Source organism: Ceratotherium simum, chromosome 17 (genome assembly GCF_057802395.1).
Source record: "Ceratotherium simum simum isolate JZ-2026a chromosome 17, ASM5780239v1, whole genome shotgun sequence".
Lineage (NCBI taxonomy): Eukaryota > Metazoa > Chordata > Mammalia > Perissodactyla > Rhinocerotidae > Ceratotherium > Ceratotherium simum.
The window spans coordinates 27,444,219-27,469,099 of NC_141916.1; the positions used below are offsets into that span (position 1 = coordinate 27,444,219).

Consider the following 24,881-nt stretch of genomic DNA (forward strand, 5'->3'; position numbering starts at 1 on the left):
AACGCCTGGGATCCGAACCTGTGAACTCCGGGCTGCAGAAGCGGAGTGTGTGCACTTAACCTCAGTGCCACCCTGCCAGCCGGCCCCCGTAATATACATTTTTAACCTATTCTTATTTTAATTGTTTTCACTGCAACACCAACAAAACAAAATAACATGACAATTAAAACCCTGAACTACGTATCACCATGTTGATATTAATGCTTCTGTCAACTCATTTTTTAAATCAAAACACGTAGATAAAACTCTCAAAAGGAATTGTTTTAGTAATTTTTAAATATAGTTATAAGCTGATCAGACAATTATTTCAAATATGCAGATTATTTTAGAAACAACTCATTAACATACCAACATAACATTTTAGCTTATCTTCCATTGCATTGCATTATTTATGAAAGAAGCAACATAAAATAAAGTGCCTATTAAAATCAACAATACTAAGGGAGCAATCGGAACTAGACTTTGATTCAAAATACTTGGATTCCAATTTAATCTTTAACCCTTATTAAGAACACCCTTATTTGGACTCTATTATCAACATCTACATTAATGAGGATAATAACCTCATCCACGTCCTTCATGAATTTTTGTGGGAATAAACTGAACTAATATTTATGGAACTCTTTGGTAAGACAAAACATGAGCTGAATCATACAAGTGTACAGTTTTCCTAATAAGATCTATATTTGGGGTTTGGTATAACAAATATACATGACAGCAGTGGTTAGGAGACCTGGATCTAGAGTCAGCTCTGTTATTAGTGGCTCAGCAGTTTGGGTGAATCTCACTATTCCAACAATGATCACGTCCATGACTAAATTGAAGGAGAAGAATAATAAACTAAACCATCTGTAAAGTCTTCTGTAACCTTATTATTCTATAACTATAGAGAAAACAGTAAAAGGCGTAAAATAGTGGATATGGAAAAGGACAACCATACTGATCCCTCTTCCTCAATGAAAGATGTGTTTTCCAGCAGTGCCTTCAGCCAGCGAGACTGTTTCTCTGCTGTTCCCTCTAAAACTGGGACAGTACAACAAATGCTGGCTAAAACCAAGATTATCTGATAGTCTCATATTATTACCAGATTAAGTATATAATTTCTAGCAACAAATATTTAATTATAGAGTGTGATGTTCAATTAACATTACCAGTTTCTATACTGATGCATGAAGCAGGGTTTCCTTTAGAACAAGACATCATTTCCCAAGAATTAGCGAATGCCTGAGATGTCTTCTCCAATATATTCTGACTTGACATGAAATCATCCTCTGCTTTGTTGTTGTAGGAACCACAGAGTCCTGTACAGAACACAGAACAAATTTTAGCATCCCCTCACCTACTCAACTTTTTGGATTCATATCCTCACTTCATATTCAGTTCTTTGCTCAAATCAAAACATGTAGAAGCTACCCAAGAGTATGTCTTGGTTAGTCTTTATACATACAAGTAAACTTTCATGACACTTCAAATTAATACTCCCTTTTATTCAAATTCCAGGAGCAATGAAAGACCATTTTCCATGAATATTGTGTTTTTCTTGTTTGTTGCTGTAACTTAACCTCCTTTGACAAGGTAATAGGAAGCATACTTACAAGTAGGAAGTTTATGACTGCACGTTTTCACAGTTTCAATGTGGAGAGTTGAATAATGTTAAGAGCTATAATCCTTTCTTATCTGGATCCTTCTGACCCATGAGTTACATTTATTTCCTATGTATAAATAAGTCACCTTCTCAAGTAAAGGTATATTGCAGAAGTTTAGACAATTTTGAATTAGTAACTGTAGGATTTGCCATTGTCTTGTTTGTTTTGTTCAACATCCATGACAGTAGGTAAGAGCTGATTTCTGTGATTGAAAACCTCAGTGAAAGATATGACAATGTGATCTACCAGCAGAAAGACAAGTTATAACATAGCTTGTATTTGAAACTTGATTTCCAAAAGATTTATATCTATAATATTTTCATTTATTCTTCTATGGGCCAAAGCTTTAGTAATGTATATTGGCAAAGTGATATGTAACATATATCATCAAATATCACTTAATAAAAGCCTTAATTTAACAACCTTAAAATGTTTAAATTGTTGAAAACCATTTTGGAATAGATTTTGTAATAACTAAAGCTGTCTTTACTACAATTTGGAATTATTTTACTGTAAAATAATTCCAGAAAGGAAGATTAAGTAAAAATTCTTTACGGTCTAATGTCATTCATTGAGAGACAGCTGAAAATTACAATAAATGATGGTCACATTAGAGCCTTGGAAATAAAACATATTCAGAGGACTTACCTATAGTGTCTGTGAATTGGTTGGGTGGCATGGAAACATATAATTGCATCACAGGAACAACTTGTATTTGCATTTTTACATGAAAGTATGTTTCTACTTGAAGGTATGAGGAAGATGCTTTGAAGATCTGTATTTTGTCTGTCAAAATAATTATTAACATTAATATCAATAATTAACATATTAAACAGTTTTTAATTTCCTAAAATGTTTTTATACCTTAATGTCTCTTAAAAATTAGAAATATTTAATATCCTTAAAAATTGAATAAATGAATGCATCTTACATTTATTTTAAAATAGTATTATTAAACTTACCTGAATAGTAATAAGTTTGATTTCTAATCTTGTCATTTGTGACTGTTCCATCTCTATTGAACACATATTTGTCAACTGAAACAGGCTAATATTTAAAACACATTGTTAGTTCATATTAACTTATAATATTAATTCATTTTAATGTAATATATGAACCTGAAATTTTGTGCCAGAGAAATGTTTCATTTTTTGGATTGATTTATAAATATTTAAAATATAGAATATTATAAAAGCATTTCTCATACTTTGCTTTGTTGTTTCTCTTAGCAATTCTCTGAGAAGGATTCTAAGGATGCTTCATCCCCAATTTATAAATGAGGAAACTGAGACCCAAGAAGGTAATTTAGATTTCCAAAGGTCAGATAGCCTGTAAGTGCCACAGGCCAGGCGAGGTGTCCTTCCTTCTCATTTTGGTCTATTTCCACTTATAAGGTCAGTTCCAAATACATGAAATTCTAAACAAATACAGTTGCCTTCTTAAACTGTCCACAGAGTTTAATAATCTAACAAGTACATAAGGTTGATCTGTAATTAGCACCTTAGTTGTGTATCTACGGTAATTTTGATAAACTTAAGGATCCTTGGGAACTACCCAGCTCTTCCAGAGACTTTATCAATTTTCTGTACCATCTTATTTGTGCTTTTAATTTACACAGTAAAGCCTTTCTTCTTCAACTCAAAACTTCTGAATCTGTGAAGTAACTGATTTTTCTCTGAATGAATTTTAGGAAGCTGATTACTCACCGAATTCAAAAGAAGTGAAACAGTATTTAAGCACGTTCCTGACTGACCACTTGGACATGGAAGAAGCTCAACACTGACAGACCAATCTTTATCCTGTTAAAAAATGTACATCATTTAAATGTTTATTAAAATGTCATTGATTATGTATTACTATGTGATTCATTCACAATGTATATTTGCATTTCAAATATGCACAATTCCTACAATCAGTCTGTTCTGAAAACAGAAACCCAGTTCAGTCCATGACACAGTCTAGGATTGGCCAAGAGCTTTACAGATGGTCTGAGTATCTTGCATAAGCTATATCTATGTAGTCTGTGATTGGTAGATTTTCATAGTCATCATTTTTTTCTTTTATCTTTACTTTTTGTCTTCTCCTTCAAGAGAATTGTGCTGCATTGTAGAGACTAATAGGAATTAGAAGTAACATAGCTTGTTTATTCTTTGGACAATCCACAATGTCTATTTAAATCTAATGTGAGAGGTATTTAATTTTAAAACCATAATATGTCATGTCAAATACTGACTTCCAGTTCTCTTTTCAAGATCTAGGAATCTCCAATCTACAAGAAGCAAATATTCCATATATTTTGGCATATTTCCCTCGCACTTTGCCCATCCCCTAGCCTCATGGATTATGTGAGGAGCATAACAGAAGGACAGAAGATTTAGAAAACCGACTTCTAGTATCAGCAACTATATTTTTCAGATTATTGGCCATTGACCCACATCTCTCACCCCAGGAGTCACAAATTCTGCTCATCTTTGTCTTACCAGGAAGATTAAATAAAATTGCTTATTCTCATGCTAGCTGAAGGCACAAGCTACAAAATAGAATCTCCCTTTTACTTAAATTCAAATGACTTAAAATTTTAGTACTGAAAAGAATTTAAACGTAAAGATAGCTTCCATCATACTGGTGATGTTGTATCATAAAAACTAAAAATAAATGTAAAGGAATAATAATGAAAGAGGAATATGCTTTATGGAATGTAAAAGATAGTTTCATTTGAGGCACTAGTGAACACGTGAAAAGCAAAGCAAAAGCAGGAAATATTTTCCCAATGTATTTAGAAAATTATTGTGATAAACATGATTTTGTTTGGTTTTTATTTAACAAGGAATTTCTAAGGAGCGCAGGTAATACTGATTGTTAACATCAATATGTGACAGAAAACAGATACTGAAATATAATAATATTATAATATATAATGTCTGTTATTTATTTTTTTAAATAGTAATTCAAGGTGAAGATTGTGTTTTAAATTGGTTGAAAAATAGCTTGGCGTCTGTGTTGGTTTTCTCAAGTGTTCCGGGCTATTACATACGTGGATGGCAAGGAAGTGACAGTTTCCAGGATGGTTGTATTTAACACCATCAAAGGTGGTAATTGAACTTCCTTCCACCTTACATCTTCCAGGACATAATGCATCAGTGCAAGACCACTTTGCTTCTTGGCATGTGCTGTCAAAATGCAATGGTTAAGTAAAACGTCATCAATAGAGTTTTTTCTAATGGTGAAAATAAATATCACAACATTAAAAAATCACAACTTAAACTAAGATGCTTAGTTAAGCTTTATCAGACCATCTTCATTCCCCACCCAACATCTCATCTCTGATAAAATGTCTCATTGATGGTGGTATCTCGGTATTTTAAAAGACTTGAACTCCGTTGACTAAAATAATAATTTCTGCCTGCATCAAACATATAAAAACTTGTAAACTGGATTTCAGGGTTTGTTTAAATGGAACATATTTCACTATTAGTATTAAAACACCTTCTACAGACCACATTGTAGATCTGTACTTTCCAATACAGTACAGAGACACTGATTATTTGAAATGTGGCTAGTCCAGATTGAGATCTGCTGTAAATGTAAAATACAAACAGACTTCTAAGACTTAATATGAAAAAAAGATTGTAAAATCTCTCATTAACTTTTTATACTAATTTCAGGTTGAAATGATAATATTTTGGATATACAAAATACATGATTAAAATTAATTCCACTTGTTTCTTTTTGTTTTTTTTAAATGTATCAAATAAAAAATGTTAAATCATATTTGTAGGTAATATTTGTGGCTCATGTTATATTTCTCTTGGACTGCACTGTTATAGACATTCAATAAATCATAGCTATTGTTATTCATAATTATTATTAATATATTATTACTACACTAACAGAACATTTCCTATTTATAGAGAAAATATTATAGTATAAATAATAGATTAGTTTTCATTGAGTCACATTATTTCCCCACAAGGACATCATACATTTCTAGAAAAGTCCTTTGGAGTCCTGCAGAAATTTGGAACTTCAGGGAAAAGTCATAATAAGGAAGGGGGAAATCTCTCTGGTCAGCACATTGTTACTGAACTCAAAAGGAGAATCAAGGGGCTGGCTCGGTAGTGTAGTGGTTAAGTTCGTACACTCTGCTTCAGGGGCCTGGGGCTCGTGGGTTCGGATCTCAGGCGCGGACCTATGTACCACTCATCAAGCCATGCTGTGGCTTGATGGTCTGTCCCATATATAAAGTGGAGGAAGACTGGCACAGTTGTTAGCTCAGTGACAATCTTCCTCAAACAAAAAGAGGAGGACTGGCAACAGAAGTTAGCTCAGGGCCAATCTTCCACACATACACAAAAAAAGGAGAATCAAGCTATTCAATTAAAACAGAAATAATATACACTAACTTTTGGCACATTAAAATCCACTGTGGATTAAATATATGTTCCCCAATGTAGCCTCATATAAAAATTATTTGAAAAGTGTTGGGTTGTTTCTGATTGTACATGTTATTAAATATTCTTGGCAATTAGCATAATTATTGTTTCATTATTGCAACCATACTCTTGTATTACTCTTTGCTCTATATTTGCAACCACCAATTGGTTTACTATTCAAAACACTACTTCAGTTAGTAAGAAAAATTATCTGTTAAAGATACACAGAAAGCTCATATATTTTTACATAAAAAACACACTAAACTTTCCTCAAAAAGTAAAAGACAAAATATCAACACAGAAAATGCAATGAGGTTCCTTTTTATTTCTGAAAACTTTATTTTAAGGGTGGATTTAGGAATTATTTCAAATTAGCTAAAAACATTAGTATTATTTCGCTATCAATAAAATATGGACAGAAAGCACACATACCACTGAGAACCACACGGACCCTCTCGGACTTCTCCTGACTCATACACCTTTCCATTGGATTCACAGGGACATTCAGCCTTTAATACACATCTCCCTTTCTCTCCAATATCATCCAATAGATAACCTAGAATACATTATATAAGATTAATCTCAAAACCATAGAAACATCAGTAAATTCTCAAGCAGTGTATTGTGAAATCACTCTTGAGCTAGTTCTTTTAAGTATGAACTTGCACTTGAAATGGTAATTTCTGTTTAAGCAATCACTCCTACCTTGAGAACTGGCAAGAGTATAGATAGTTTTATGAGCCACAGAGCAGTCCCACTGAGCCCAATACAGGACTAGAGGATGATCTGTGGAGCACCACAGCGCTCAGGTACTGTAGACACAGAAATACACCTTGACTTTAAAAGTCTCTCTACCCCTCTCCACAGTTTGCTGAAAGGATAGATTAGGAATAGGTGAATTCATTACTACCTTGTTACAGATAAGACCCCACTATACTTGAGTCACTTCGTTTTCGGTAGTTTTAGTGTAAATATTCTCACAGGGTATATTACCTTCTACGCAGGTGCAACCACTCACACATTCACTGTCTTGAAAAGGAGCCACATTAGAACAAGTTGCAGGATTTGAGGGTCCACATTCTTTGTAGATATGTTTTTCTGGGCATGTAGGTTTTTCTGGAGAAATATAGACATATGTATACATGAAAATTAGAGGGAAATGATTGTGATAAATACATAACATTCTAACGGAGATCTTTTCAAATGGGATTCTTTGAGTCTAATTTTCAAGATGTAAATTAGTCTTTAAAGATACTCAGCGCAACTAAATCACGGCAATTTCCCATGCGTTATTTTATGATACAATGTTTAATTTGGAGGAAATGTATTTTGTATATAATATCATTTCATCTTACTTTGAAATTGATATTCTACTTGTATTTTACCTTACAAGCATTGAGCTAAACATAAGTGGAAAATATATGTTTGCATGAAACCTATATTTATGTTTTATTAATCCTTTTGAAAGAAAATCATAGTACTAATCAACATACTTTTGGTTACTTTTCCACTTTTTTTCACAGAATTACTCATTTTTCACAGTGACTTTTACTGATTGTAAAGACCATAAAGTTCCTAATTAAGATCTTAATGCAAAGCACTGTGACTTGAGGCAAATCACTTCACCACAACGAGCCTCAGTTTTCTCATAAATACATGTGAGAGACAAGACTCTATCACCTCTAAGGATCCTTCCAGGGTTTACAAGCATTTGAGATGATCACTTTGAAACATAGCTCAACTTTTAAGTGCTATATAAACATCCTGATTTGGAATCTACAATAAAATTAAAAACTTACCACAAACCACATCAGAATCATCTCGCCAGAATTCATAGGTGCCGGGACCATCCGAGGCACAGAGGCGGGACAATTCTGAATAAGTGTCACATGAAGAATTTTTGTCTCTATTTTGGCAGTACTCATCAATGCAGATCATTTTGTAGTCACTGGATAAAGTAGCAACCTTTCCACATTTCTCAAAGTAGGTTCCAATAATTTTGTCACAGTGCTACAAAATAAAGCATGAAATTTTATGAAAACATAAGAAAAATGGACAATCAAATGAATATTTAGGAAAAAAATTCAAAAGTCTTTTTTTTTTTTTGCATAATATCCTGTAGCTTTGACAGGGAGAGCTGTTGAACGCTGGTTGAAATGGAGGGTTTTGAAGTATTATAGTTGGTGCAGTGACTCCTAAAAGAACTTCACCTCCGGCATTTTGGATTGCTATATGAGGACTTCAAAAATTGTGCCTAAAATTATCCAAAATTTCTCTAAAAGTGACATGAAGTTTAGAACTCAAGAAAACGAAAGGGGTAAGAAAAAGAGAGATTGATTGATGCCAGAGACTGATGGTAAGTGACTGATACCACAATAGACAGAAGAGATAGTGGCCCATTAACTGTTAGTCTGCTTATATTTGATGAGCAAACAGATGACAGTAAAATACAGTGACTCTGTGCTTTCTTGGTGAAAACTATGTAAGTTTGCCCTGGAAACAACATATTTGTTCCCAGTTGGTTATGGAACTAAAGACATACTTTATTGAACCCCCAAAATGTTCAAATTTCAACATATTTTAACGACCGCATAGCTGTTTTCTATTTTAACCATGTTTGTTTTCAGAGAAACATAAAAGCTACTGTCAAACAAACGCACAATTTGCACCAATTAAGCCCTAGGACAACTGATAACAGTCTCCAAGTGAGGTATAAAATTAAGTGAAATAAAATCTTTAGTAAATTTTTTCTCATCTATTATCTTTTGCGTCTCTTTCTCACTAGATCATAGGTTCCTTTAGGGTAAGAAACATAACTTAGTATCCTCTGGGCTCAATACAATGTCTTGTACATAGTAGGTCGCTACTAAATATGCATTGGCTTCAACATAAATTTATATATTTATTCAACCAACATTTTTGAGCAACCAGGAGTAAGATCTCACACACTATGCAACTACCACAACAGAGAAAACATCATCATAGAATTCATAATCTTATAGAGAACATATGAGAAAAACATGGGACATTTTTATAGATGGTATCTTATCATAAGTATCAATGAGTGGCATAGGGTAACAGAAGGAAGAGAAAGCCATTCTAATTGCAAAGATCAAAAAGGTTTCACAAGGAAGATAGCAGATGATCTTATATAATGCCATGGCTTAATGTGCTTTGCTAGAAGATGACAGGATGGCTATAAACGCAATACCCATTGTCACTTAAACAAAAGTCTCTTCTATCCGCACTATCCATACATATCTTGATCTTGAGAATTTTGTTTTAGATTGAAATAGGAATATGTGAACATTTATTCAGTCATCAAACGAATGTATCAAATTCAAAATAATGGAATTACACAAAGGTGGAAAATTCACAGAGTCAATGATGACTATTTTTTCAAGTGTTGTAGTCAAAAAGACTATCTGTAACTTTTTCGAAAAGAAGGTAAAAGATATGGGGAATGACAATTCAGACTGGCTAACTGGGAGAAAAATTAAAAGAATGAGAGCAGAAAGTAGATCTTAGGGACACAGTACCTGGATTTCTAAACTGAGAGTCAAGTCAGCACCCCATCAAGAGATAGTAATGGAGAAGCAAAGCATGTCAGTGTACAGACAAACTAAAACATTATGTAAAGGAAATTAGAACTGTTACACTAATATATAGTAAATATCATAAAGTTTTACGAAAAAAACTTATTTTAGCATCTACTTCTAGACTAAAGCTTAGAAATAGACTACAGGGAGACTGGAGAGGAAGCAGTGGCAGAATTCTAAGAGTAAGGTATGAGTGCTTAAGAAGACGATGTCGGCTATCTAAATTGAAACCAAAAGAATATTGCTGAAATTCACTAGAAGATGAAATATAAACTTCTTACCTGTATTCCATCTTCACAAAATTCATAGTTTTTACTAATAGCGTTCGGACAATCATCAGGAATTTTACTATTGGCAATGTGCGCGTTGATATCATCTCCTTAAAAAGAAAGCAACGTTTAGTTTAAGATATTCATTATATGTGTACATTATTTTAAAGCTAAACATGGACTTGGCAACATAAATATATTTTTTTATTTTAATTTCTCATTCTTTAGGCAAATGCAAATTGTGTTAGATTTATCCAAATACAAGTAATTACTTTATAATTTTCTTTTGGGGAGCAGTTTTCTTAGACATAATGCATTGAAATCTCACCTGGAGTGCTGTTGAAGTTGCCACAAAGACCACAAGTTGGATATTGTTTGTGAAGAGTGAGCTTTAAAAAAAAATTACATAAATATGTTTATAAAATATTGAAACTATCTCAAAACAAAGTTTACCCGAACCAAAGGACAGTGGTTCTTCACATTCAATTCTACCTAAGCTGGTTACGTACTTAGAGATGAACTACGGGGCCTCTTTTAAAGGACGTGGATCTAGAATTTGAAAGATCCACCTCTTAGATATGTCTTTGGGCAGATTATTTAACTTGTTTTTTTTTTTGCTGAGGAAGATTTGCCCTGAGCTGACATCTGTGCCAACCTTCCTCTATTTTTTAGTATGTGGGCCACCAGCACAGCATGGCCACTGACAGCATGGGAACCGAACCCGGACCGACGAAGTGGAGCATGCTGAACTTAACCACTAGGCCACCAAGGCTGGCTCAAGATTATTTAACTTTTGTTAGCCTGAATTTTCTGAGTTCCACTATCTGTGATAAGATTAATAATAGCTGCACTTCAAGGTATTTTAAATATTAAATAAGATAATGTTTAGTACAGTAACTAATACATAGAGATTTCTCAACAAGCCTTAGCTCTTATTTTCCTTATAATATATTGTTTTTATAACTGAAAGTAAAGAACAAAAAGCACAGGATTTTAAGAAAATCATAGATTGACTTACTGAGAGTTTGTTATTTTTGTCCCACATTAAGGTCAGGATTCCTCTACGGCTATTCAGGACATTATGTTCTCCATATTTTTTAATGTGAATCAACTTATTGTCATATGGTATCTGTACACTGAAAAATATAAAATACAAGTACATTTAAAAGGTAAGAATAGTATTATCGTAACATGTTTTTCTGGTAATTCATGTTTCTATGTTTAGTATCATAAATATAATACTGTCTAGTAAATATTAAAGTTTTCTTTTTCTTATCATTTCAGAAGAAGAGACACAATGGCTTTTTTCCAATTTGGGGAGCACTTTTAAGGAACAATGAATAAATCTTTGGGGCTTTGGAGAAGTGAACAAGAAGAAACTGGTTCAGTGTGAGAAAAAAATGATCAAATAATTTGAAATGTTCACAAGTAGAATATCATGCCTCATTTTATTATCCTGGAAAGTATTCAAATATGCCATCCCTTCCAAATATGAGTTGCTATTTCTAAAAATAATGGCCTAAGCTTCAATCTATGGTAAAACCTTAAATTTATGTTTAGTGTTAAACACAAATGAAAGTTAAAATATTCTATTATCGGTTTTGTTATTTGGGGGCAATATGCATATTGCCCCCAAATCTAGATACTCAAAATAGTCAAACAACAGAACTACTCTTTTTTTCCCACCTTATTATAGGAATAAATATACCTTACAATCCCACATATAGCAAAGTCTTATACACTTATCAAACTCTCATCCAAGAATTTATTATAAATATCAGTAGGAGCGACAAAGTAGAAAGAATACCATCTCTTCCGCATTCAACCTTTTTTTTCTTTTTCTTGAAGTAACTTCAAGTAATTCTACAGCATTTATCCAAAACACTATAACATTTACCTTTCTCCGTTAACTAAAATGGTATCACCAAAAATAGAGATGTCATTACTGTCGATTACAATTACTATATTTTCAACCTCTCTGTCATTGTTTCGTTTGATCTCAATATTGAAATCTCCTCCAGATTCAACGCAGTGACGGCAGAAAGTGTAAGTGCATGAAGACTCAAAGGAAAAGATCCGGCCATTGAAAGCTTTATACGCTCCTTTGCCCCAAGTAGAAGCTTCACCTAGAAGATATTTAGAGCAAAATATTCATAATTATTTAGAACAAGTAACGTACCTTCTGTCTGATTTTTTTAAGTGTTTATGTACAAAGGGAAAAAAAATCACTGAAAGGTTCTCTTCTCACAGCTATCACCTTAAATCAGTACTATCTTTCTCTCATACTGCAAAGACACACTAAGAGTAGTACCCGAGTCCTTTAGCATACCCAAAGTAGGCTATTCTGGCTAAAATAATACATCAATAAAAACATCTTGTTTCCCATGGGAAAAGGGAAATTATCTCTACTACGAGGAAGGATACGTGGAGGGAAGTTGTGGTTTGTTTGCTTGTTTTGCTTTTTGTAGAGAGAGTCTATCTAATGCTGTCTAAATGAGTTAGTGTTTATATCAAAGGAGTGCAAAGAATTATATTTTCTCTCTATACATATATATGTATATGTATGTATATAAATTTATGTGTTGTTTGTGTATGTGTGTGGTGTGCGTGTGTGTGTAGGTATCTTGGAGGAAAAATAGTACAAATATGATGTCATTCAAACATGCAATGATCAAACTGACAGGCGATGGGCAAATTTTTAAAACTAGTTTCAAATTTTGGTTACTTTGTAACCTCATTAGGTACTGGCGGGTTTGGGCCTAAAAACATGGATAGAAAGCAGAGTCATTTTTACTCACCAATAATTTCATTTATTTCTGAGTATTTCGGAGTTGCTTCCGGAATATGGGATCCTTTTTCTATTCAACACAATGCATAGATTATTTAAATTTCAAGACATATAATTATGTTAAATATATAGGATATTTGGACTTCTACATGGGAATTTACAAGTTGCTATTGAAGGCCATCAATGGATACCTTTATCCTGAGTACATAATTTGATTTTGTAAGAGCTGTGATTTGCTAAGGTCATATATATGATTATCTCTGAAGTCTATATTTTTCTTGGAACAGTCAGCCATAGCATGTTCAGAAATCATTAAGAGCTTGTTTATTTGGGGTCATGTACAATTACTAACATATGCTGCATCCCTTAGAGAACTATTTTTTCAACTTCGAAAACAGAACTTTGCTAGCCTATTTTTATTGGAAGCTACTACCCAAACAGGCCCAAGGTAGATTTAATTAAATCAGTCTGCTAAATAATATTAATAATTCAATTATCTATATATGAAGAAAACTCAATTTTCCTGATCAAAGGGAAAAATCTATATAACTTGAAACTTTGTTTTCCATGATTATTCCTAATGCACTGACCCTTTTGTGTAACCAAATGAATTTATATGAAATCTTAGAGCAAGGTCTAAAAGCAAGCAGAATAGAACAGCAACAACAATAACAAAAGTGAATATTTCGACAGAATTTTAAAATATTTTTCACAAGGCTATTTATTGTATATTTTGAGGCCACTTCTCTTTATTACAGGTTGTATTTACACATGTTGAGTGGAAATAGATTGAACTCGTAATTTATTTATAAAGTCATTTTTAAAATAAAATATCTAAAATGGTAAAGGAGAAGTTGCACTATCTTTTATTCAAGTTCCCTTACAATATAATTTAATCTCTGTTATTCATGAAATTGTTTCAAATATTCAGTTGGCCATCTGGACTTTAGTACTCAAAGAGAAGAGCATTTCAAAGCTCAATTCAACATGAGAAACACATAATAATATCAAGTCCTAGAAAAGTAATAATCAACAGGACATTTTATTGCAAAATTATATATACATATCCATACATATACATTATAGATATAAACTTTTTAAACACTGAAAGTTATAAATCAAACTACCTGGAGTACTGAGTTGTCCAGAGGTACTGTAGTCAGATGAGCTTGTGACACCTATTTTAACACAAAATGATTAGGCTGTTTCTGTGTATAATTTTACTTGGTAAAATATGAAATCTGTGTGTAATTTTACTTGGTAAAATATGAAAAAAATGTGTTTTTTTCCCCCAAAGCCCCAGTAGATAGTTGTGTGTTATAGCTGCACATCCTTCTAGTTGCTGTACGTGGGACGTGGCCTCAGCATGGCCGGAGAAGCGGTGCATAGGTGCGCGCCCCGGATCCGAACCCAGGCCGCCAGTAGCAGAGCGCGCGCACTTAACCGCTAAGCCACGGGGCCGGCCCAAATGTTTTTAATCTGGTAGATAAACCACGGATCCAAGTTCAGCAATGCTAACGCTAGCAGGCTTAGAATGATGTGGAGCTGTATGAGAAAAAAAATATTGTCAACTCAACAACCTGCTGGAGTAACAAAATTAAACACCTCGCCACTAAATGAACTGACACCAAATTAATTTATTCTGGATCAATTGCCTTAAAACTTGTTCAGGGAAAGAAAAAAGGGTTTCATAGACAGGGTTCCAGGTCTCCTATTCCAGTTTCAGCCAAACTCACTCCCACTTCGAATTGTTTTACATTTGGGAAATCTAGGTACCATTTCAAGATGTCAACTGAGCAAAGGATTGTGCATTCACAGAAACTGGAAATATGAAAACCACTAATCTAGATGAACTGAGATGCTCATCACAAGATGTGTAATGTCAAGAGATCCAGAGCCCTCTATTTCAAAATAACAAGATTTACTGCCATTAGATATACTACCGTAAAGAATACTAAATTAATAAAAGTCTATCTGATTTGGAAAAATGAAAGCAGTCAAAAACTGACAACCAAATAGCAGAAAAATCTCAAATTGATAACAACTCCACAATAGAAGTATAAGAGGCCATTACTTCTCAGTACATTTCTCAGACACAAAACATAAATTTGAACACCTCAGCTAATGGCGGCAGACCTGGGGTTCAGAAATTCAGTGTCTCTTAAACCATTTGTACCAATTGTGCTTAAACAAAATCAGTGCAATAAATAATGAATGATTTAAATTTCTCAGTTCCGTTGAAATGTTGACCTCAAAATTGATATCCAAAGGCTAAGAACAACCCAAAATAAAATTATTATTTCTGTATGACCAAGCTTTTTTTGAACAGATTCATTGAAAGTCAATCCTGACTGAGGTCAACAATTACGACACTACATCACATCTCTTGCAACTAGATTTCACTAAAAAAATGAAATAAAATAAAGTATTAGTGCTAAATTTGAGTTCTAAATGTGAATCCTGGATATTTTTCAGAACACATGTCATTACAAGTGGATCTTCTGCCCACAGTTCTGTGATCATTTAGTCTAGTGGTTCCCAAGACATTCCAACACTGCTAGTAGCATCAAAATCACTCCCATATCATAATAAATATTTTCATTCCCAAAATCATAATAAACATTCTTTTAACAATGTGTACCACAAATCCCAAGACTATTTAATCTATTTAAATCTAATCTAATGTTTCCATTAAGAGGAAATATTAAATTTTATGAGATTTTCAAAAAGGATGAAACTTGTTTATTGTTCTCTGGAATGGACCTGCAAAAAAGACTTAAGCCACCAAGACCTGATCCAGGATACAATGCCTAAATCCAACAAATCAGCCGCTACTCTAACCACCTCTTCAGCTTATGCAACTCCAAATCAATTTTGCATAAAGGCAACAAAAACAATTCCACATCAACATATTCACAGCCACAAAACTAGTTCCACATCCTATGCCAACAAATATTGAATAGCTTTTGCCTGATCATATCTAAATACATTTCATCATTTCAGGATTTTTGGCTTGCTTTTTGTATTATTGTTAATAATGTTTATGATTATCACTGTTATTTTAAAATGTATGTTAGAATCCTGACTTTCTAATCATCAGAAATTAATCTCAATTCCCAAGCGATGGGAACCAGATCCAGTAACATCCTTTCTAGGATCACAGGTACCTGTACCACTAAGGCCAGTTTCATCAAATTCATTTGGTTCAGAAGCACCAACACCAAGTTCAGCTGCACGCTTCCTTCCTCCACCACTTCCAGAACCAGAAGACCAAATGTATCCTCCTAATGGAAAATCAAAATGTGATTAAGAGAAATAAAGAAGGTAGAAATTAATTTGGATTTCTTGGGAATAGAGTCCAGGTTAGGATACCTGAGCCACTGATATCAGATCCAGGACTCAAGTATCCATTCCTAGCATATCCACTGCTACTCTCTCCATTCCCTCCAATTACACTGAATCCAAATTCCCGTTGATCAGATGACCCCAAATTGAATCCTGAATCTTCAGACACACCACCAGAATATTCAGAATATTCAATATTTCTTGAACTTGAGCCACCTGCTGAATACAAAATGATGGTAACAAGAATTACTTTCAATGCACACCATGATTTGGAATTGTTCTATGCAGAGAAATTAACCATCAATGACCAGAGCACTAGAACTAGAGCCTCCAGAACCACCTACTACATTTCCATCAAAGTCTGTACCACTACAGCCAATGTCACCGAATCTATTTGGACCAGAATCTTCAAAACCAAATTGAGTTCCACCCTGTCTTTCTCTATTTCCAAAGTTAGAAAACAAGGTCCTCTCCTCTAACAGAAAAAATAAAACGTTATTTTAAAAGATGATGAAAGTATGAAATTCATTTCAATTTCACCAAAAGAGTCCAGATTTGTAGAATGCCTGAGTTATGGGCATTGGACCTGAGATTGGTGGATCCAGGCCAAACAGACATGTTGCTGCCCCTTCCATCAGTTTCCTGCCTCCAAATTCCTTTTGACCAAATGTCCAAGCACTAAATTCAAACTCGAACCAGAAGCACCAAAAATAAATACAGCATCACCCTTCCCTGTTCTGAGTTCCTGACCAAAAGACCTGGTTCCAACTGATGGAAAAATCAAAATGTTATTAAAAATTAATCTTCATTAATTAGCTAGTATTTTGGTTAAATGTTATTTTTTTAAAAAGTACTTCAACCAGTTAACTTAGTTAATTTTAAATTCTCCAGAATGAGTCTTAATTGGAATACCTGAGCTACTGTCACCATAATCAAGGCCTTTGAATCCAGCCCCAACAAAGCCACTGCCACTCATTCCATTTCCTCCAATTTCATTAATTCCAAATCCCTGTTGATCAGAAGCCCCTAAACTGGATTCCAAATTTCCAAAGTTATCACCAACAAATATATTCTCACGTCTCAAACTGGTATCACCTGCAGAATATAAAATGATTGTCACAGAGTGTGTTGCAAACATTTTATGATTCAGAAATTTCTATGCACAAAAATGAGACAGCAATACCCAGGTCATTGGAAACAGATCTGCCAGACCACCCATCCAATTTCCTTCAACTGTTTCGCTACTAATGCCACTGACACCAAATGAACTAGAACCAGAAGCTCCAAAACCAAATGTAGCATTGCCCTTCCTTGCTCCTAGTTCCCAACCAAAAGACCTGGTTCCAACTGATGGAAAAATCAAAATGTTATTAAAAATTAATCTTCATTAATTAGCTAGTTTTTTAATTAAATGTTATTATTTTTAAAAAGTACTTTAGCCAGTTAACTTAATTTTAAATTCTCCAGAATGAGTCTTAATTGGAATACCTGGGCTACTGTCACCATATTCAAGGCCTTTGAATCCAGCCCCAACAAAGCCACTGCCACTCATTCCATTTCCTCCAATTTCATTAATTCCAAATCCCTGTTGATCAGAAGCCCCTAAACTGGATTCCAAATTTCCAAAGTTATCACCAACAAATATATTCTCACGTCTCAAACTGGTATCACCTGCAGAATATAAAACGATTGTCACAGAGTGTGTTGCAAACATTTTATGTTTCAGAAATTTCTATGCACAAAAATGACATAGCAATACCCAGGTCGTTGGAAACAGATCTGCCAGACCACCCATCCAATTTCTTTCAACTCTTTCACTACTAATGCCACTGTCACCAAATGAACTAGAACCAGAAGCTCCAAAACCAAATGTGGCATTCCCCTTCCCTGCTCCAAGTTCCCAACCAAAAGACCCAGTTCCAACTGATGGAAAAATCAAAATGTTATTAAAAATTAATCTTCATTACTTAGCTAGTTTTTTTTACTAAATGTTATTATCATTATTATTATTATTTTGTGAGGAGATCAGCCCTGTGCTAACATCTGCCGATCCTCCTCCTTTTTTGCTGAGGAAGACTGGCCCTGGGTTAACATCCGTGCTCATCTTCCTCCACTTTTATATGAGACACCGCCGCAGCATGGTTTGCCAAGCAGTGCGTCGGTGCGCACCCAGGATCCAAACCAGTGAACTCCTGGCTGCCACAGTGGAGCGCGCGCACTTAACCACTTGCACCACTGGGCCCACCCCTAAATGTTATTATTTTTAAAAAGTACTTTAGCCAGTTAACTTAATTAATTTTAAATTTTCCAGAATGAGTCTTAATTGGAATACCTGGGCTACTGTCACCATAATCAAGGCTTTTGAATCCAGCCCCAACAAAGCCACTGCCACTCATTCCATTTCCTCCAATTTCATTAATTCCAAATCCCTGTTGATCAGAAGCCCCTAAACTGGATTCCAAATTTCCAAAGTTATCACCAACAAATATATTCTCACGTCTCAAACTGGTATCACCTGCAGAATATAAAATGATTGTCACAGAGTGTATTGCAAACATTTTATGATTCAGAAATTTCTATGCACAAAAATGAGACAGCAATATCTAGTTCATTGGAAACAGATCTGCCAGACCACCCATCCAATTTCCTTCAACTGTTTCGCTACTAACGACACTGTCACCAAATGAACTAGAACCGGAAGCTCCAAAACCAAATGTAGCATTGCCCTTCCCTGCTCCAAGTTCCCAACCAAAAGACCTGGTTCCAACTGATGGAAAAATCAAAGTGTTATTAAAAATTAATCTTCATTAATTATCTAATTTTTTATTAAATGTTATTTTTTCCAAAAGTACTTTAACCAGTTAACTTAATTAATTTTAAATTTTCCAGAATGAGTCTTAATTGGAATACCTGGGCTACTGTCACCATAATCAAGGCTTTTGAATCCAGCCCCAACAAAGCCACTGCCACTCATTCCATTTCCTCCAATTTCATTAATTCCAAATCCCTGTTGATCAGAAGCCCCTAAACTGGATTCCAAATTTCCAAAGTTATCACCAACAAATATATTCTCACGTCTCAAACTGGTATCACCTGCAGAATATAAAATGATTGTCACAGTGTGTGTTTCAAATATTTTATGATTCAGAAATTTCTATGCACAAAAATCAGACAGCAATACCCAGGTCATTGGAAACAGATCTGCCAGACCACCCATCCAATTTCCTTCAACTGTTTTGCTACTAATGCCACTGTCACCAAATGAACTGGAACCAGAAGCTCCAAACCCAAATGTAGCATTACTCTTCCCTGCTCCAAGTTCCCAACCAAAGGACCCAGTTCCAACTGATGGAAAAATCAGAGTGTTATTAAAAATTAATCTTCATTAATTATCTAATTTTTTATTAAATGTTGTTTTTTTAAAAAAGTACTTTAACCAGTTAACTTAATTAATTTTAAATTTTCCAGAATGAGTCTTAATTGGAATACCTGAGCTACTGTCACCATAATCAAGGCCTTTGAATCCAGCCCCAACAAAGCCACTGCCACTCATTCCATTTCCTCCAATTTCATTAATTCCAAATCCCTGTTGATCAGAAGCCCCTAAATTGGATTCCAAATTTCCAAAGTTATCACCAACAAATATATTCTCACGTCTCAAACTGGTATCACCTGCAGAATATAAAATGATTGTCACAGAGTGTGTTGCAAACTTTTATGTTTCAGAAATTTCTATGCACAAAAATGAGATAGCAATACCTAGGTCAATGGAAACAGATCTGCCAGACCACCCATCCAATTTCCTTCAACTGTTTTGCTACTAATGCCACTGTCACCAAATGAACTCAAACCAGAAACTCCAAAACCACATGTAGCATTGCTCTTCCCCGCTCCAAGTTCCCAACCAAAAGACCCAGTTCCAATTGATGGAAAAAATCAAAATGTTATTAAAAATTAACCTTCATTTGTTAATTAGTTTGTTGTTAAATGTTAAAGAAAAGTATTTTTAATCAATTAGTTAATTTAATTAATTTTAAATTTTCTTGGAAGAGTCTTAATTGGAATATCTGAGCTATGGGCATCTGATCTGAAACCTATGGATTCACCCCCAGCAGATCCTCTGCTGCTCATTTGCTCCAATCAGCTCCACTGGTTTACAGTCCCTTTTAACAAGATGTCCCCAAATCCAATCCCAAATTTCCAAAGACACTGCTACTAATTCCAGCCCCACTTCTTGTGTTAATGCTATCTATAGAAATAAAAAAATATCGTCACCAGCGAATATTTAAATACAACTTATGACTTTTTCCCTTTTATGTGCAAAGCCTAAATAGTAATACTTAGATCTTCAAAACTTGATTTTCTAATGTTCTCTATTTCATTTTTACCAAAGCTTTTTTGTTCCAGACCACTGGAACCAACTCCACATGAGCTAGAATTACCAAGACCAAATGCAAGTTCACCCTTCTTTTCACCACCAAATCCAAAATCAAAAGGCAAATGGAAAATTAAACTGTTATCGTGAGCAATAAACAAAGGATGTAAATGATTTGTATTTTTTCTTGATGGAGTCTGGATCAGAATTCCTGAGCCACTGACATAAAAGCCAAAGCCCACGGATTTATCAACAAACTCCTAGCTATTCTTCCTGTTTCCGCCAAGTTCCACATTTTTTAAGATAAATTGCTCTGACACAAAAATACCTAGATTTACTATACTTTATTGACAATCACTTCTTCACTGGCTTTAATTTCCAAATATAAAATTCTATTTATCCACACTTCTGTAAATTTATTTTTTTCTGGCATTCTTTTTCAAGAAAATCAGTTTAAATAAGAGTAATAGAGCTTAAAAAGTTAGCATTGCAAAAGTCATACGGAAACATGAAACCAAAATTTTTCTGTTCCTTATGACAAAACTTGAGAACAAGAGAGTTTAAGAGGCTTTCCCAAGTCCACAGGGGGTTAGCAAGAAACGAGATAAAAACGATTTTTTCCTTCCAGGTCCAAGCTCTTTCATAAAAGCATTAAATCTACTTGCCTCTTCACTAAAATGTTTAAATTTTCTGTTTTCTGTTGAAGATAACATAGATACTTTAAGAATCAAACATAGTTTAAAAATCTTTCCCATGAGTCCCTTTAATACTAAATCTGTACAGGTCAAAAATGCCACCACAAATTCCTGCTTTGCTAATTGATTGATTTTTCTGTCAAAAGTCGACACTAAGAAACAACTTAGAATACCTGTTTCACTAGCAACAGAATCAGAGCCAGCTAACCCACACACTTCATTCACATCAAATCCACTCTGGCCAGATGGACCCCTACCAATTTCATTTTGATTTGGAACAGTGCCATCAAATTCTGTACCACCAGAGAAAATGTAGACAAGACCACTTGCTGAATTGGTTTACTCTACCATACAAAAATACAATCATTATCAGAGAAAAGTTGCATTCATTCATATTGTATAGGAAATTAATGTATATACATTGCTTGAACTAGGCCTACATTATAGTTTTGAATGTATCCTTCCCCCCTCCCCTCCATATTTCTTTCTATATATAATTCTACACAGTGTAATCGGAGGTGTGCATGGCAACCAATTTACCACGATGTTTGATTGAATTCCGTAAGAAAAATGAAGCATTGGAGCCACTTAAGGTAAGTTTCACTGTGTTCTATAGAACATAAGCTACCAACACCTCAGTATTGTAAACGAGAGCAGATATATCTCTGTTAACTTATTAGTCATACTGAGTTTGCCAATCCAAAATAGACGACTGGACAGACAGGAAACTTCTGTGATCTTCTTGAATATATTTCAGTCACATTTCTACACCCAAAGCTGTTTCTCCCTTTTCAGTTAGCACCACCTGGACTCAAATATTAAATTTTAATATAAAATATTGAAGCTGTTTTCCTCAATGGATCTCCTTCTTCCCATTTTTGTAGAGGTATGCGCTATGGAGATTTCAGGGGCCAGGCCAGTAAAGTAGAAGTTTGAATCAGCCAACAGGGAGAAGTCTTTTGAACCAGAGAGGCCATTGCTCACCCAAAGAAACTTAATCTTTTTTCCAAACGAAACAAAATTGCAGGCCACAAACTGTTTAGAAATCCTGCTTTATGATATTACTCAGCAAACCAAGCGTGCAATTTAAAGAGAGAATCCTGGTATAGAAAATGAATTGTGGTTGGAGGCAGAACCAAGAGAGATCCCACACTAAATTTGGGTCCAGGAAGCATTTTAAATCATTAATTTATATGTCATAAAAATGATTGATGTCATAAATATAATGCTAAGTAGAAAGATAGCATAAGAAAATAAAAATTACCAGGAAAATATTCAATTTAATGTAAACATCTTTGCCAAAATTCTCTACAGAAAGAATTCATTACTCTCATTGGCACTGGAATTAGTGCCTTTGAATTCTCCACGATTACTGTTAAGGCCATGTGCTGCAAATCAAACACAGATGATCCCAAGTGCAAAAAAGCATTTGTTTCCTGGGAAAGCATTTTCCTCTAACAGTACCTGCAGGGCTATCTTCTGACTCTAAACTATTAGTATCTAGACATTCTCTCCACCTGTCTTCAGCCTCGCCTGAAGCACTAATTCCAGTGTTAAGGAGTGAACCAAGAGATTTCTTTCTTCTCTCTGAGTCACCGAAGGATGAACTACCGAGCAAAAAGCCACCTAATGCGAATAACGGAAGACTTTATTTGAAAAGAGTACTACAAATACAATAAACGTGATTTGATTGTGACTATGAAATGCCGTGATTTTATTTTGTGTAAGAACCGTTACTCTGGCAGCACTTGGAACAACAGACACTGCTAATTGACTTAATCATCGTATCTATATCTTTTTGTCATAGTTCTAAGACTTCAAGAAAGAGAGATGAATACAGCTGTGACTATTTAGTTGCTATATACTAGAAACTCTTCTTCTCGTGGACAGGACAGAAACTTCCCTGTCTACTTCCTTCTCCATTACTAAGCCTCAAGTTCCAGGGTCCAAACTCCCCCCATCAAAATATTCTGCCATGTTGAATCCACACCTTTGGCTTAGCAATAGCTGGTAAAATTAAGATGACATACCTGATTCTCTTTTCTGTATTCCTGCAAAGAAAAAAAGATGAAAACATTTACTCATAAATTAATTGTAGCATTCACCTCCTTCAAGTCTTAGCTTAAATGTCATCTCAATGAGGCATACTCTGACAATTTAAAATTTCACCCACCATTCTAACACTCTCAATTATCGTTATATTACTCTAATTTATTGCGTAGATTTTATCACTTTGTAATATACCATGTTTACTTTATAATGTTTATTGTTTATTGATTGTCTCCTTCTTCTAGATTTTTAAGCCCATTAACTCAAGACTTTTTGCCTGTTTAAGTTGCTAAGGTATCCCAGTTGTCTAGAACAATGCCTGAACCATAGAGGACATTCAATTAATATTTATTTAATAAATGCATTCATCAACAAAGACCTCTTGTTAAGGTAGTACATACTGTATCACATGAAGTATATTGTGCTTTCTGTCATACAATTTATATTTTTTTAAATTTCTATGATAAAATTAAAATAATCTATACTTAATAATGCCTTAATAACTGTGCTGTAAATATTCCTGTAAAGTTGTGAAAGACATGCCTTTTGGTCACTGAATAGACAAGAAAATGAAATGTATGATTTTTGTAAGTAAAATTTGAAGTCTACGTAAGAGAGAATACTAATAAAAATCAGAGAAAATTCTCCTTGTTGAAAATAAGGGAAAAGAGACTCCCCTTCTCTTTTTTTTTAGATCATTTACTTTAGAAAACTTCTGAGTTCTTTCTCTACCTCTTTGAAATGTTTATCATCTTTTTACAGGCTATATAAGTGTGGGGATCAGAATTGCCACCCCATTATGTGTCTCTGGCTTGATTACTTTTTAAGAACAAAAGACTCAGGAAGAAACTTTGACCTTCCCCCTAACTGCCTAAAAGAATTTAAGATAGAAGCCCTCTTCCAGGAAGGGGCTAAAACCATAAGATAACTATAGTTTAATATAAACTAGGTGTGATAGACAGGGAGGAACCTAACAAGGGCTTTTTAATCCAAGTCCTCTCCATTTCTCATTGTCTTTGCAAGGCACAGTCAACATTTGTTTATCAAACATTTGCTTTTCCATCTCCATGTAAATTGCCTTCCTCCCCTTTGAAGTGCCAAAATACAACCCCCAACATCCTCTTTTGTCTTTAGCTGAAGATGGTATTTAAGGTGGTGGCTTTGGCCATTTTGGCAAGTTACTCAGTTTTCTTGGGTTTCTCCCTTGTATACATGTTATTAAACTTTGTTTTGTTTTCTCCTGTTATTCTGTCTCATGTCAATTTAATTCTCAGACCAGCCAGAAGGACCTAGAGGGTAGAAAGATAGTTCTTCCTCCCTTACCTACATAAGCAACCCAGGAATATTTCTTCAAGGGATTGGTGACCATCTCTTTGAAATGTTATTATCAAGGAAGACGGCCCCCCCACCTCCCAGGAACCTAACTTCACCTGGTGTCTGGCTCCCAGATGTAAACCTACTTCTTTGATGGTTATAAAGACACAAGAAACTTATTTTTTCTTATAAAGAGAATAGCAAACACAGGTGGCCACCCTAACTACCAAGCAAATTTAGGACAAACTGTGTGTGACAAATGGTTCTCTCAAGTCCTCTTACTTGAGGACTAGTTATCATTTATTTTGAGGACATGTATGTATCTGCCTGGCTATGTAAAAGGTGAGATTTCTTTCTGTCTTCACAGT

At 34.4% G+C, this 24,881-nt stretch overlaps 1 protein-coding gene across 1 annotated transcript in view; it reads right to left on the bottom strand.

Moving 5' to 3' along the window:
* Positions 1–24,568, bottom strand: part of MUC19 (mucin 19, oligomeric) — a 129,800-nt gene extending 105,232 nt beyond the window's left edge. The window contains 30 exon segments of the mRNA XM_087441908.1: positions 1,152–1,301; positions 2,295–2,432; positions 2,609–2,693; positions 3,353–3,445; positions 4,681–4,816; positions 6,512–6,635; positions 7,073–7,195; positions 7,879–8,089; positions 9,960–10,057; positions 10,276–10,336; positions 10,966–11,083; positions 11,845–12,073; positions 12,746–12,805; positions 13,863–13,913; positions 15,903–16,019; positions 16,108–16,296; positions 16,379–16,555; positions 16,993–17,175; positions 17,293–17,427; positions 17,569–17,751; positions 17,869–18,003; positions 18,413–18,595; positions 18,713–18,847; positions 18,991–19,173; positions 19,291–19,425; positions 19,570–19,752; positions 21,324–21,443; positions 22,615–22,776; positions 23,181–23,201; positions 24,523–24,568. Of these exon segments, the coding sequence (XP_087298034.1) occupies positions 1,152–1,301; positions 2,295–2,432; positions 2,609–2,693; positions 3,353–3,445; positions 4,681–4,816; positions 6,512–6,635; positions 7,073–7,195; positions 7,879–8,089; positions 9,960–10,057; positions 10,276–10,336; positions 10,966–11,083; positions 11,845–12,073; positions 12,746–12,805; positions 13,863–13,913; positions 15,903–16,019; positions 16,108–16,296; positions 16,379–16,555; positions 16,993–17,175; positions 17,293–17,427; positions 17,569–17,751; positions 17,869–18,003; positions 18,413–18,595; positions 18,713–18,847; positions 18,991–19,173; positions 19,291–19,425; positions 19,570–19,752; positions 21,324–21,443; positions 22,615–22,776; positions 23,181–23,201; positions 24,523–24,568 (3,964 nt within the window).
* Positions 24,569–24,881: the final 313 nt, after the last annotated feature.